At 57.3% G+C, this 14,766-nt stretch overlaps 1 protein-coding gene across 1 annotated transcript; it reads left to right on the forward strand.

The window, feature by feature from the left end:
* The first annotated feature begins 6 nt into the window (after positions 1-6).
* ALX3 (ALX homeobox 3) lies at positions 7-9,475 on the forward strand. Its single transcript, XM_004390425.1, has 4 exons — positions 7-114; positions 5,190-5,506; positions 8,083-8,211; positions 8,798-9,475. The coding sequence occupies exons 2-4, from the start codon at positions 5,342-5,344 to the stop codon at positions 9,104-9,106; spliced, it is 603 nt and encodes a 200-aa protein (XP_004390482.1). The 5' UTR covers positions 7-114; positions 5,190-5,341; the 3' UTR covers positions 9,107-9,475.
* Positions 9,476-14,766: the final 5,291 nt, after the last annotated feature.

Raw genomic sequence — 14,766 nt, forward strand, 5'->3', positions numbered from 1 at the left:
GGCCCCTGGAGCCCTACCTCCCAGAGCCCGCCAAGCCACCAGCCAAGTACCTGCAGGACCTCGGGCCCGGCCCAGCACTCAACGGCTGCCACTTCTACGAGGGCCCCGCGGAAGGTAACGCGCGGCGCGGGCGCGGGCCCTAGGGCTCAGCCCCGACTCTCTCTATTCCTTCCCGAATTGGGCCGGCCAGGCCTCCCAGCTTCCCTCCCCGGCTGCCTATGTCTCAACTTTTGCCCTTCTCGCTGCGAACCGGTTTCTCGGGCCGGCGCTGGCCCAGGTCGGGCAAAGCCCAGCGCGTTGTGGGAGGCAGAGCCACCCCTACCCCCGGCGGCGGGAATGGGAGGCGGGAGGTCGAGAGCGGACGGGGCACCGACGGCCCGGGGCCAAAGGCAGCCAGAACCGGGAAGGAGAGATCACGTTCGGCCAGAGTTGGGCTGGAACTGCCACCGACCGAACCAGTAGCATAGGACTCGGCCGGAGCGCTGAATTAAGTCCTTGGCCCCGACGCGGGGAGAGAAGCCTGGCTTTTGTGTCTGGCGCCCGTTGGGGGCCCTGAGGCTGGGCCCCGACCCAGAGTGGCCGAGCCGTGCTCAGCCGGGGGCTGCGGCCTGGCCTCGATAGGTTTCTCATCCCCTGACCCAGTCACCGCTGGAAGGGTGCTGGCTTTAGGTACTCGACGGAGTGGCGGCGGCTGAACCGCAGTGCCAGGGCCATTCTCAATTCGAAACAACTGTGTTCTCATTTCTCAGACTAACCTGGCCTTTCCGTCATTATGCACAGTGGTGGCAGCCCTTCTGGCAGTCTTGGCTTCCCTGTACCGGATGGCCACCGCTGGGCCGTCAGGAGCTGCCTCGGGCGGGCCTAGCCCCCGGGCACCTCAAGCTCCTGGGCTGGGGCCCTGAGCACGGAGGCCGGTCAGGTCGCGCCATCCCAAGAACGCGCCTGAGTGACTTGCCCTGGTAGGCTGGTCCGCAACCCTCTGTCGCCCCACGCACACGCTGCCCTGTGGGAGTCTCAGCGCCCGCGACCTCGTCCCATCTGCGCCGCCACATCCCGCAACCTAGGCCCAGAGATGGGTCATCCGAGAACAGCGAAGACCCTGCCTTCGCCCCGCTGGCGCCTCTCGGCCTCCACGAGTGGGCCGGTAGCTCCGGCCTTCGCCCAGCCAGGACAGAGGGAATGTGTGGAGGAGGGCGGGGAGGTGTGTGGGGGTCAGCGGAGGAAATGAGCGAGTCCGCAGAGCTTCGTGCCTGTGCCCTTTGAAAAAGGCTCCCCTGATAAAAACCACAGTTGGGACTTAATGAGAAGCAGTTGGCCTGGCTCCTCTGATCCCAGCCAGACGGCGGCGGCCGCGCAGCGCCGCGAGCACCGCCAGCGACAGGTACCCGGGCTCGTTCGGCGCGCTGTGTCGTGCAGGATACCCCCTCTGGCCTGTGTCTCCGCTAGGCGCCGGATCCCGCACAGATCTCCCGAGCTCCAGGACCCGCCCGGCGCAGGGCGAACTGCGCAGAGCGTCGGGGTGGAACATGCGGCCAGGAGGAACCCACTGACCTCGGCTCCGGCCTCGAGGGTGTTGGCGACAACGAAATGCGGGGAAAGAAAACAAAAAAGTGTGAATAACAACCAAAAAAGGGGGAAAGGAAATCGAACAAAACAGCCGAGAAGAGCGGCGAAAACGAGAGGCAGACGGCGGCCGGTGAGCTGGGCAGACAGAAAGTTATAAATGAAGAACGAAAAAAACAAAGCAAGAGGAAGATCGAACGAAGCGGGTAAATAGAGAAGAAGGGAAAGGATGAAGAGCGAGGGAACAGACAAAACGAACGAAAAAAGAGAACATCCTAAAAGAGCAGAAACATGGCAAAATGAGAACAGGTGGGAGAAGAAAACTAAGGATTCAAGTTGAGCTGGGGACAGGTCAAACGAAAAGGAGGCGCGGCATCTGCGCGCGGAGCCTGGGGTACAGACCCGGCCGCCACTCGCCGGCCGGGGGCCCTGGCCGGAGCTCAGCGCGCGGGCCACCCGCGGCCCTGCGGCGGAGCCGTCTTGAGCGCGGCGCGCGGGCGGCGGAGCTGACTGTTGGGGAGAGACGACCCCAGAGCTCGGGCCGCGCAGACTACTGAGTGGGGAAGTGGCCGGCGAGAGGGAGATCAGCCTTATCTCCCGGTTTTTTAATAACGGGTTCAGAGCGTTTCTAGTTCAGACCACTGAGCGCGCAGCTGCGCTCCAGCTGCGGCGGGATCGTTGCCTCCGCGGGGCAGCTGGGCGCGAGAGTCTGGCGCACCGAGCTTCTCTCCCGCCGGCCGTCCTTGCCGCCTCAGGCCGCCCTCTGCGGAGACGACCAGTCGCGCCCTGAGCCCGGACCGCGTCCCGGCAGTGCCAACCACTCGGTAGCCGTCCGCGCGTGGCTGCTCTGAGGATCGGACACGTACCCGGCGACCCCTTCCAATCTCAAACGGCCACTCAGAGTTTGTCCCTCAGCTTGACTTTCTGGCCTCGGAACGCTCTCCTCCGGGACGTGACTCCCGCTTGAGTTCTGCCCCCGCCACCACCGAGGCCTTGAGCTTGATGGCTGTAAGGACCACGATCAGCGGGCGGATCGCGCACCTCCGAGGAGAGCTGCAAATCGTCGGCCCCCGACTGAGATCTCTAGACCAAGGCTGGGGACACCTAGGGAGAGCGCCACGGCCCCACTGTGGGCCCAACGCACGGCGATTATGTTCACTGCGGCGGCGGGCCTTAGGTCCCTCTGGCCGCGGAGCTCAGGCCGCTGCGAGCTCTGCTCGGCGACGCAGGCTGGCGAAAAGACAGCGCTGTCGCGGAGTAAGGCTCAGCGAAAGCTGAAGACTCAGCGATCGGTTCAGCGGCCTCAGTAGGCGCCCTCCATGGGTGCAGTGGGGAACCCAGTAGGCAGCCCCAAGCTGCGTCACCGATGCCCTTCCAGGCTGCACAGTGACAGGGGGCCAAGCGGGCTGCTGGGGAGGGTCGGCTGACTGCCACTAGTAAGTCTGGACTCTGGGAGCGGGAGGAGGGAAGGATACAGTGAGAGTGGGGTCAGGGATGGGCTCTGGTGCAGCCTTAGAGATCCCTGTTCTCTCCTCCTGGACATACCTGCTGGGTTGTGTGGATGAAGGGTCTCATGGAGTCGTGCTGTTGTGCAGCACAGGAGTTCCAGGCTCCCAACTCCAACATGGGTACTCCTCCTTAAACACCCAGTGTGTGGACCAGGTGCAACAGACTCTTAACACACAGCCTGACAGCTGAGTGGCTTATGGTAAGGAAGGCAAGCCCCAAGGCCCCCAGTTCTGGTCACTGCCTCTGAGCAGTGACCCTGAGGGGCCAGGAGGCAGATGTGCAAGCCATGGGGTCTGGGCTTCGGCGGCTCTCTCAGTGATGTCATTGTTCCCCAAGGCCAGTCCTGACCCCCACTGCCCTGAGTCACTCACCCCACTACTGCCTGGAGTCCAGCTGGGATCCGGGGCTTCCATGTAAACCCGAGACACGCAACTCCTCCCTCTCAGGCCACACATTTTGAGGGTCTGTGAAGTGCCAGGTGCCCCTTTCCAGTCACCCTGGTTTCCCAGACCATTTTCAGTGATGTGGTACAATGTCCCTGAACCCCCTTTCCTAAGCTCCCAAATGGAACTACCCAAGAACCAGCATGAGGTTGCCAGGAATGAAAGTCAGGGCTGAGTATTGTCTCCTTTGTGCTCCACCTGAGTTGTGAAGGAAACCTGGTGCCTGGGCTGTCACTGTGGGCTACCTGTACAGGCTGGGCACAACCCCCAAGGCCAGGCCCGACCTGACTCCCCTGGGCCTGCAGGACACACTGACAATGTGGAGGTGAGCTCATAGCCTGGTGGTGCTGGGAGACTGCTGACCACCTTCCAGTAGGTGATGGGAGGAGAGCCCAACTTGTCCTCCACAGTGCAGAGAGGGACTCATCAGTTCCAAATGCCGAGAAGCTCATCTCGCTCGTCCAGGCTTCCTCTGACTACAGCTGTGATCCACCACTATGTTCCTGGGTAGAAACTGCCTGCCTGTCTGTGCCAGCTTGCTGAGCCTCCTGGGGGCTGGGCCCCTGCTGGGGATGGGACTGGGGCCAGGGAAGGGGCTGTGTGAGTCAGTGGGGTGTCTTTGTGTCGCTCCTGCCATCCCAGTGGACTGCTGAGGACCGACTTCATGGAGACGCTGCTGGGGGTCCTCACCAGAGGAAGAGGGTGGGGTGATCAGGGTGACCTATTTTTCACCATGCCCCAGTCATGGTGGGTCTCCACCAAGCTTCCTGAGTGAGGTTTAGCACGTCAGAGTGGGGCTGCTGGGAACAGTTCCCAGTCTGCAGTCAGGTCACCCCTGCTTGTTAATCACAGTCTATGGGGGCAGTCTGACCTCCTGAGGAGGGAGGGGCAAGACAATGAGAATAATGAGGAAAGGGGGCCTGTGTCCATCGTAACACTGCTCCCCCAACTCTCTTTCTCCTCCCATCACCTACCTACCTCCTGCGTTTCTGATGCTTGAATCCTTGCTGAGATATCACAGTTTTAGGAGTGGTGGAAAGACTATTTCTCTGGAAGCTTCTTTGTCCTATCTTGCCCCTTATACCCCAGGGCTGGGGGATTTGACATTGCCCTGAGATTTAGGGTTCAGAGGAGGAGGCACACGGTCAGACCATCCACAGGTGGTGTGAGCTTCCCTGTCCCTCTGCCTGCCTGATCTTGAGAGCAGAGGCATGGGCATGAGGGCATGGGAACCAAGGCCTGCAGAGTCAGGGACACGGAAGCACTTCCTGGCAGGGGCAGGAGATGTCAACCACCCCATCCTCAATCCCTCCCCCCTCCCCCATCCTCAGCCCTGCCAGGGTGGCGGTCCCTGCCATGGCGCCAATCCTGGCACCTCCACACCCTGTGGGAGGCACCACCACAGAGCTTCCCTGAAATGAACCCTGCCTCCAGCCCTGCAGATCCACCCAGACCACAGAACACATGGTTCCCCAGGGCCCCCTCCCCAGCTGGAGGCTCAGCAGCCAGGCCTCAGAATGCCAGGCTCCCATGGAGGGTGGCTGCCTGGAGGAAGGGAAGGGAAAGGAAGGGGGAGGCGGGGACTGAGGCATCAACGGTCTTCCCCTCCCTCCATTCCACCCACAAACCCCCCTGGTACGGTTCCCATCCTCCTTTTCGTGTTTTCCATTGCAGCTGAGGAGAAGGCCTCCAAAGCCGCCAGCTTCCCCCAGCTGCCCTTGGACTGCCGAGGAGGCCCCAGGGACGGGCCCTCTAACTTGCGAGGCTCCCCGGGTCCCTGCCTGGCCAGCCTTCATGTCCCCTTGTCCCCTGGACTCCCCGGGTCCATGGAGTTGGCCAAGAACAAGAGCAAGAAGCGCCGTAATCGCACGACCTTCAGCACATTCCAGCTGGAGGAGCTGGAGAAGGTCTTCCAGAAAACCCACTACCCTGATGTGTATGCCCGGGAGCAGCTGGCTCTGCGCACAGACCTGACAGAGGCCCGGGTACAGGTGAGGGCACCACAGGCACGGGACTCTCTGGCTACCTGGACCACCCAGACTGTAGGCCAGACCATGGAAGGGCTGGGAGAGGTGGGCTCTAGTGCCTTACAGAGCTGCCTTCCGGGTTACCTCCCATGCCCAGTTCTGCTGCAGCCACAGGCTCTTTCAGCCTAAGGTGAAGTTTATATGGTGGTAGGGGGAAGGGCATGTTAGAGTAATGGCCCCTTGGAATCAAAAGACCTGTGTGACTCCCAGCTCTGCCACTTACTAGCTGAGGTGACTTTGGGCATGTCATTGAATCTCTTAGCTTTAGTTTCCCAGTTTAGGAAAAGGAAATGATAGTACCACATACTTAGGGGGTATCTTGAGCACCACAGATGTGACAGCATTTTGGAAGCAGTGAAGTGCTGAACACATATCAAGGCTGCACCTGAGGTGGCTGCCCACAATGGGAGGCGCCCCACTAGAAGGCCTCAGGATCAGTGACCCTCAAAGTCATCCTGAGCGGGCAACCTTCTGCCAGCCTGTGGCTGGGACTCTTGGAAAGCCTGGCTGGGAGCCCCTCCCTCCCCACCCCAACAACTCTGCTCAACAGAGACCAGGCCCCAGGGCTTCCTGGATGGGACGTCCTCCAACTTCACACAGGGTGGAGCCCAGCCTGTGGGGATGGGTGGGCTGAGGTTGCTGGGAATAGGGGAAAGGAGAAGGAAAGGGAAGTCTATGTCCAAGACATGTTGGAAGTGAAAAAGAGCGTGAAGGTGGCTAGCAGATGGTGGAAATGGGGAGGTGACTTCAGTATAAGTCTGGCCCAAGAGGACGATAACCACAGCCTTGCTTTGATCCATAGCAGGCTCCCTGATGCCAAGCAGGGAACTGGGAGAAGAGTTGGGGCTGGACTTCTAGGTGAGGTGAGGCAGTGACCTTTCAGAGGATTCTGCCTCTCCCACCACCCAGGGAGCTTCCTAGGGACAAAGCTCCTGCTTATCACATCCTGCATGGGGCCCTTCCAGAGACTCTTTTGGAAGATGCTGTGGGGCAGGGCTCTGGTAGAATATGGGGGACTGGCAGGCCCAGTCTATAAATTGGTCAGCTGCCTTCTAGAAAGACAGGCTCTATAGCTAGATCCAATGAGAGGACCACAGGGGCTTGGGCTATTTCTCCTTCTCCACTGGGCCCTCCTGTTGACTTGGTCCCTCCAAGTGACCCCCAAAACAAACTTCCAAGACTGTTCCCTGGAGTTCCCAGGGCCTGAGATCATCAGGGTGAGAGGACCAGCAATTAAGACAACCCCTGAGTACACAAACCATGGAAGTCCAGAACACTGAGTCTCCGAAACGCTTCAGTAGGCCTCTAGGGTGGGGTCTGAATAGCTGTCTCCAATGGAACTGCTTTGAGGATGTGGAAAGCATATTTCCCCACTTCTCTCCTAGGCATTTTCAGCCCTGCAGGGGTGGGGGATGGAGGGGTAACCATGAAGCCCCAGACTTTGTCCAGAATCTTCCCCAATGATTGAGGCCCTAGAGTATGATCCAAATAAGACCGCACACCAGACAATGTAGTGGGCAGGCCCAGAGCCCAGGCGAAGGTCTACAGTGGGGACTCTAGGGGAAAATGCGTAGTGACAGGGCAATCAGTTCCCAGTAAAGTTATCAGATTCACTGGCTCCAGGCTCCTAGTCCCTGCAGGAGAGGGAGAGTGAAGAAAGGAAATCCAGGCAGCTGGGGTGCCCTTTTCCTGACCTTGCCCCAGGCCTGCTCTAGGATCTCTGCAACGTGGGAGTAGGCACAACTTCTTACCTCTCAGGACCTGTCACCCAGGTGCAGGGCCTTACCTGCCAGCATCTACTTAGGAATGACCCAGCTCAGATATATATGGGGGGTAGGGGGGAGGATGGGTAGCCCAGGCAGGAATAACCTAAGCAAATGCAGGGAGGAGTAAGATAGCAGAGTGTTTTGAAGGTGAGCTGGGGTGGGGGCTTGGGAGGCACCTGGGAAGAATTGATATTGTTGTCTGGCAGGAGATGAGGATATAGAGAGGGGCAGGGGCCAGTCCCAAGGGGTCTTGTTAAGGAGATGGGCTCTGGGCTGAGGTCCCCAGGGAGCTACTGAGGGTTTAAGCAGGATGATGATGAGAACAGAAATGTGGTTCAGATTCTTTGGGTGTTGTGAGGTGGGTGGACTGGAAAAGGAGATGAGGCAGGGAGACTAGACAGCCCAACACATGTGCACACGTACGCAACTCCACCGCTGAGGTCCAAGGGACACCCCTAACACCCATACCAGATCAATCCAGGCTAGAGAACCAGAAAGCGTGACTCAGCCCGGTTAATGGTAGCTGGGGACCCATGGGGCCAGTAAACTGCACTGGGCGTAGGCCTCTCTCAGGCCCTATCCCAGCCTCCATGCATCGAGTGCTATGTGGAGTTACAAGCCCCTGCAGCTCAAGATCCCCCAGCCCTCCCAGCTCCCCACCCTACAGGACAACACAACCAAACGTTGACTATGTCCTGAGGTCTCCCTGGCTGGCGGGCTCCACTCCACCGGCTGCTTCACCACCCCCTCAGCCCCTCCCACTCCTGCTCCCAGGTCTGGTTCCAGAATCGCAGGGCCAAGTGGCGGAAGCGCGAGCGTTATGGGAAGATCCAGGAGGGGCGGAACCCCTTCACGGCTGCCTATGACATCTCTGTGCTGCCCCGCACCAACAGCCACCCCCAGGTGAGACCTCACCCTGCCCCACGTCAGGGTCTGGCCATGTCCCAGGGGGTAGCCAGCAAGAGTATGGGCTCTGGAACCCGGGAGACCTGGAGCAGCAGCAGGGCTCTGTGTGACCTTGGGCAACTCATTTAACTTCTTCCTCTGCAAAATGAGGCCATCACCTGTCTCGGGAATGATCCCTACAAAGCATCTGGTATAGCACCTGGCACAATGGAACCACTGAAGAAGATCTCGTTTTGAGAAGCAGTGGTAGTGACCTCCTAAGTGTGGGAGACTAGGAGGGAAGAGATTCAAATCTGGGCCAAGTGGAGGTTTCTTGGGAAGTTTCTGGGGCCCTGGGGCACAGAGGAGCCCTGGTGGCATAGTGGTTAAGAACTCAGCTACTAACCAAAAGGTCTGCAGTTCATATCCACCAGCCACTCCTTGGAAACCCTATGGGGTAGTTCTACTCTGTCCTGTAGGGTCACTATGAGTCAGAATCGACTCGACGGCACCTAACAACAACAAGGGGTACCGAGAGAGCCTCTAGGTAACTGAGGCAGCTGCTGGAGCTGCGGGTTCATGGGTTTTATCCCTCTCTTTTCAGCTGCAGAACTCCCTGTGGCCCAGCCCAGGGTCAGGGAGCCCCGGGGGCCCTTGCCTGGTGTCCCCAGAGGGCATCCCCTCCCCGTGCATGTCTCCATACTCCCACTCTCATGGGAACGTGGCTGGCTTCATGGGGGTGCCAGCCTCCCCCGGAGCCCACCCTGGCATCTACTCCATCCACCGTTTTTCCCCCACCCTGGGGGGCCCCAGCTTTGAGCCCTCCCCCGATGGCAACTACAAGTCTCCAGGCCTCATCTCGCTCAGGGTGAAGCCCAAGGAGCCACCCAGCTTGCTGAACTGGACCACGTGATCGGCCACATGATACGCAGACTGAGCTGCTCACCCCCTTTTCTATTCCCAGCTGCTCCCACCCTGCCCCTGCCTGGACCTTAGAAAGGATACACATCTGCCTCCAAACCCACTTGGCTCCTGGAGGCCTGGGCAGAGCAGCTGGGACCCTCAGCCCCAGGGTTCTTTCTCTTAGAATAAGGCACGACTGCCCAGGGCAAAGCAGGCTTCAAAGCAGGTGCCCAGGCCTCTTCTTACGACAAACTGGGGTCCCTTGCCCAAAATGGCCTGGAGAGAAGAAGACACTGCCCTGCTTCCTCCAGACTTTGTCCAAGTTTGTATCCATCCAGCTGAAGTGGCTTAATTGGCTCCTCATTCGGGGAACCCAGGAGAAAGGAGGAGGGGACCACAGATTGAACTGGGGGGAGCTCCTTGTGAAGTCCAGAAAACCAAAGGGAGAGTCTTGTTTGACCACCTAAGGCTGGGCTCGCCTCCCCTTCCCATCATCAGGGGGTGTGTGCCCAGTGTCCTGGTGCTGACAAAGGCCTAAAAGCAGGAGGTCAGTGTAAAGGGCGTCCCTGTCTCCCCAACTGCAGCCATGCCTGACTCCTGCTCTGTGTCTCCTTCCCAACATGCTATGGAGTCACCTTCCCCTTCCAAGGGGCTGGAAATTCCACCAGAAACCACCAAATTGTGGATTCTCTTCCATGGGATCAAGCCAGAGCTAGACCATGAAACCATAGGTTGCCTTGGTCTCCTTGTTGGATGTTGGTGAGAATAAAACAGATTTCCACAGACTCTGAGCCCCTGAGATCCTAACCCTCACTTTTGTAAAGATACTTTTGTAAAAAATGTGCTGCCTAGCATAACAATAAAGGTGGCGGTACTTTTTATCCCAGGTGACTGTGTGTCATCGGCAGGGCTCAGCCCTTGGCTGCTTTCCGGCTGGTTTGTGCCCAGGATCCGGGCTGGGCCAGGCCCTCCTGATCGGCTGCCAGGCATCCTGAGGCGAGGGGAAGATGGTCATGTGGCAAAGCCCTCAGGGCTGAAGCCTGCCGTGCCTGGCGTGTCACCTGTCCGGGCTCTGTGGCTTTGGCCGGTGCTGGGAGGCAGGGAGAAGGGCAGAGCCCTGGGGCTGGGCACATTTGAAAGGGAAAACTGGGGGAAAGGGGCCGGTGAGAAAGTGGAGATAAGCTTGTGACTGAACTGACAATGGAGGAGAGGTGGAATGGAGGACCAGGCTGCCTACTGAGGGCTCTGAGCTCCTGTGGGCTGGGACCCCAGAGGGGTGAGGGTGAGGCAGCTCCCTTCTCCCAGACGCCCTAGGAGCATGTCTGAGCTGGGGGCAGAGACAAAAGCCAGGACTCTTCCTTGTGGTTTCCAAGCACTGCCTGTTCTATCCTTCATCCCCGCTTTCTGCCTTATCTTCTCAGCCTACAAGGCAGGGAAACAGCGGGTAGGGCCCTCCCACCTCCGGGTAAACACAACCACATTGCTCAGAAGAGCTCAGCCTCAGCTAGCAGCCAACCACCCCCAACCCCACGCCTCATGTTTCAGGCCCAGAGAAACCCACAAAGATATATCAGTGCCATGCCATTCCCAAGAAGGGAGCAAGTCCCCATCAGATCGGATTTCCTGGCCAAGACCATCACTGCCCAAGCATTCAGGCCTGGATTCTTCCCTCTGGTACCTTAGCTCATTCCCCAGAGGAAACCTGTGGCTTCCCTTCCCTTCCCTCAGTCCGAGGGCCTGGCTTCCTGCCATTTCTCCTCTCTGCACTGACATTGGCTCAGAGGTGCAGGTGTGAGCCCTGTGTCCAGCAGGAGGAGGGGACCCCTTGGGAAGGGAAGAGAGAATCAGGGTAGTAGGGGAGGTATCCCCAGCTACCTCTGCTGAACAGACACCCTCACCCAGCTGGTCAGGGATGGAACCAGGGCTAAGACCACTGCACTAGAAGTTTCTTCACCCAGCGAGTGGTCAGCACAGTTTTGGACCTTGTGCCCCATAAGAGTCAGAGAGATTAGTTTGTTCTACAAATATTTACTGAGTGCCTGCTCTGTGCTAGGCATTGTGCTGCGTGCCGGAGACAGAGCAATGGCCAAGAAAACAGCCTAGAAAGATGGAGGGAAGAGGGAAGGATCTGCAAAAGCCTAAGCAGAGAAACAAGAAGTGGGGAAGAGGCAGACAAGAGAAGAAAAGTAAGTGGAGCCAGATCAGTGCAGCAAGAGGCAGAGGTGGCAAAGGACAGGAGAGGGCCCTGTGCAGGAGAGGGGCCCTGTGGTGGGGGAGGGCACAGGGAGGCCAGAGACCAGCTATTGACTCCCATCCAGGGACATCTGCCCACAGCTCATATTTTTTTGTCCAGTGACAGCTAAATGAAGAGAAAGCTAACTTTACAACCACCCACTTCACACGTAATGAATATGAATGGGCATCCCGGAGCCTGCTCCATGGGATTATCTGTGAGCTGGCTGACGGGTCCTCCCTCCGTCTGGGCCATCCCAGCCGGCTTGTCCCCTGGCTGGGGTGCGGGCAGCACTTCCACCTGCTTCCTATTAGCTGTGCTCCCATCCTCCCCCACACTCTGGGCATCTCACCCGAGACACAGCCCCTGGGGTCTCCAGACACCCCTGCCCCAGCCTCACTCAGACCTCAGCCCCATGGTTTCTCCAAGGCAAGCCTGGGACTCTGGCCACCTTTCTGGAAAAGGCAAAAAGGAAGCAGCCCCACCTGGAATCCCAGCCTTAAGATAGTCGCCAGGCTCCATCTCTCTTTGCTGAGGCCCCAGTGAGGCCCACCCAAAGAAAATTCCAGAGCACTCAATCTGGGTCCTGGCAGGGGAATGACGGACACCAGGCTGGGGCGGAGGGCCTTAGCCAGGAGGCCTTTTAGTCCAGGCTTCCCTTCCTCAGTTAGGCAGTGGGAAATGCTTCTCATTAGAAGCATTCACTCTTCCTTCCCCATCTCCCCCCAACCACTTACACATCAACGTGAATTACAGCCCCAAAGTGCAGACCCTCTGCAGCCTCAGACAGAAACAGCCCCGCATTGCCAGGAACTGGGCAGCCCAGAACACTTCCTTTCCACAGCAGCAGAGGGAGCACACACCTCAGCCACCACCTCCCCCACCCCCCCGCAAGGCTCGTCCTCACCATTTCTACCTGGAGGGCAAGGAACACAAACGAGTCCACTCAACAAGAGTCAGCTTTTCCCAGCCCTCTCACCTCCCACAGGATCCTCCTATAGGAAGGCACAGGCTAGACCAACAAGTCTTTGTAGGCCCCTGCACTCTGTCTCAGTTATCTACCACATTTTTGCTTTCTTGCTTTTATGGCCGTCTTGCCATTGACTGAGAGCTAGGTGAGGAAAGGGAGGGACTGTGTACTATTCATCTGGGTACCTGGGCACCTGGCACAGGGCCTTCAGGGCATGACGGCAGGTTGCTAGATGAATGGCCGGCTCCTCTCAGAGGCCTCCATATTCAGAGCAGTGAGCTAGGCATAGGGGATAGAGGGGGCCTAAGACATGGTTCTGATCTGGGTGGAGGGTGGGGTGGGGTCGTCTGTTTGAGGGGACACAGGAAATGGATGCAAATTCATAGTGGGTCAAGAGTATGAAGGGCCATTAATGCTAACAATAGCTGCCAGGTCTATAGGTCTATTATCCATTATCCTATTCAGCTCTCACAATCACCTTGCTATCATTCAACCGATTTTTACAGATGAGTCAACTGAAGCTTAGAGTTTGATTAGCTCAAGTCACTCGGAGAGTAAATGTCACAGCCTGGGCTGGAAGTCAGGTCTGTCTCACTCCCAAAGATGCAGCCCCCTTGTTTTAGAGGCAGCAGCCTGAGGCCTACTGTGCCAAGTGCCAAATGAAAAGCAACAGCTACTGCTTCTCTGAGCAGCCAGCTCATTAGAGGACAGACACGAAGCCAGTCTCCTGGGAGATAAGGTTAACAGGTCTGGCAGGGGAAGCCACTCTGGAACCCAGGAGAGAAAGAAATCCAGGCTCAGGCTGAAAAAGAAAAAAAGGTAACAACTGCCCTCAAGTTAGGGGGCACATTCAGGGGACATCAGAGGCTAGGCCAAGGCCAAGCTTGGGTGGACCAGTTAGGGCCTAAGCAACTGACATTTGCCAAGAATCTTCTGTACCAGGGACCAAACTGGAGCAAATAGTAAGTACTGGATAAGGGGACTAAATGGGCAAACGAATACACTGGTGTAAATGCTGGGGGACAACAATGATTAACAGGGAAGTGTGGAGTGGAAAGAACCACACTTTCCAAACAGAGACCTGGGTTTCAATCCTGGCTTCCCCTGTCATTACTGTGTGACCTTGACAAGTTCTTTACCCTTTCTATGCCACGATTTTCTCATCAGCAAAATGGGGAGAGTAATGGTACCTACCCTTCAGGGTTATTATAAGGAAAAAGATATTATACATAAAGTGCTCAGAATGGTAGCTAGCACATAGTAAGTGATCAGTATTTACTGTGTGGAAAATGATCTTTCAAGAAGCATCTAGTATTGTGCCTGGTACCTATTTGGCACTCATTAAGTGGTAACTCTGATTAACTATGGTTAACAAGGGACAGATCCCATCCTCAGGGTCATCCATCCATCAGTGGAGAAAAGGATCCCTGGCCCTGAGACTGGTTAGCAATAATCAACATTTACAAAGGGCCTTCACGTACCTGCCCGTGACTCAAGATGTAAAGCCACAGAGACTGGGGGGCCATTTGCTCTGTACAAAGAGCTGGTTCAAACAGCCAACAGCTAACCTGCCACCAACAAACCTTGTGGCTGTGATCAGGCCCTTCCCTCCCCAGGCCAGCTCCTGGGCCTAATGAAGGGTTCACCTGCCCAGGCTTTAAGGTCCTTGCAGCTTCGATATGCTGTGCTCTCTTTTACAGGTCAGAGGAGAGGCTGGGGAAATGAAATATAGGGAAGGAGGGCACAACCTCAGGCCAGGCAGGTTCAGAAACCCAAGCTGCATGGTAGAGTAAGAATGTGAAAATCCATCTTACCCAAACTGAAATCCCAAGGCTACATCCTTCCTATTCCTATCAGTCCTGGCAAGACACGGCAGAAATCCATCATGCACACAAATCGTGTTAAAGTCCCTTGTTCTGTGCAAGTTACTTTGGAGGCACAGGGCCAATTGGTCATGGGGACTTCACGTGGCACAGGGCAGTACTGTAAGTGGTATACTGCTGGCTTCCACCCTTGCTACTCCTAACTGTGCTGGAACATCAAGGCCTGTCCTGGAAGCCCAGCTGGGGTCTGGACTGAGGCTCAGCAGGACCCAGGCCAGGCCAGCACTGAGTGGAACAACCAACAAAGGGGGGGATTCTCCCCAGAATACATTTCCTTTATAAATCAAGACCTCTTGGACGTTAAGGACCCCACAGCTATGACTTACAAGTAAGAGAAGGGACCTTCAAGCAATCTGAAAAGGGCACCCTCCTTTTACCAGCATCAGAATGGTGGAATTCTCTGAGGCGGCATCCCAAGACAGAGCCAGGCAGAGGGAGAAGTGACCTGGAATCTGAAGCTGAGTCTAGACTCCCAGGAGGCCTCAAACCAGCACCGACCACAGGTTTTCCTTGCTTCTCCAAGGGGGCCCCTAGACCACTCAACATTCTCTTTCCCACAGTGGAGCTAACTCTTGATGGTCTAG

Source organism: Trichechus manatus, unplaced genomic scaffold (genome assembly GCF_000243295.1).
Source record: "Trichechus manatus latirostris isolate Lorelei unplaced genomic scaffold, TriManLat1.0 scaffold00297, whole genome shotgun sequence".
NCBI classification, from domain to species: Eukaryota; Metazoa; Chordata; class Mammalia; order Sirenia; family Trichechidae; genus Trichechus; species Trichechus manatus.

Excerpts from the sequence above, each read along its gene's own strand:
- ALX3 (XM_004390425.1), top strand. The coding sequence starts at position 5,342 with ATGGAGTTGGCCAAGAACAAGAGCAAGAAGCGCCGTAATCGCACGACC. Across the intron at positions 5,507-8,082 it reads TGACAGAGGCCCGGGTACAG|GTCTGGTTCCAGAATCGCAG; the intron begins GTGAGGGCACCA and ends TCCTGCTCCCAG. Across the intron at positions 8,212-8,797 it reads GCACCAACAGCCACCCCCAG|CTGCAGAACTCCCTGTGGCC; the intron begins GTGAGACCTCAC and ends CTCTCTTTTCAG.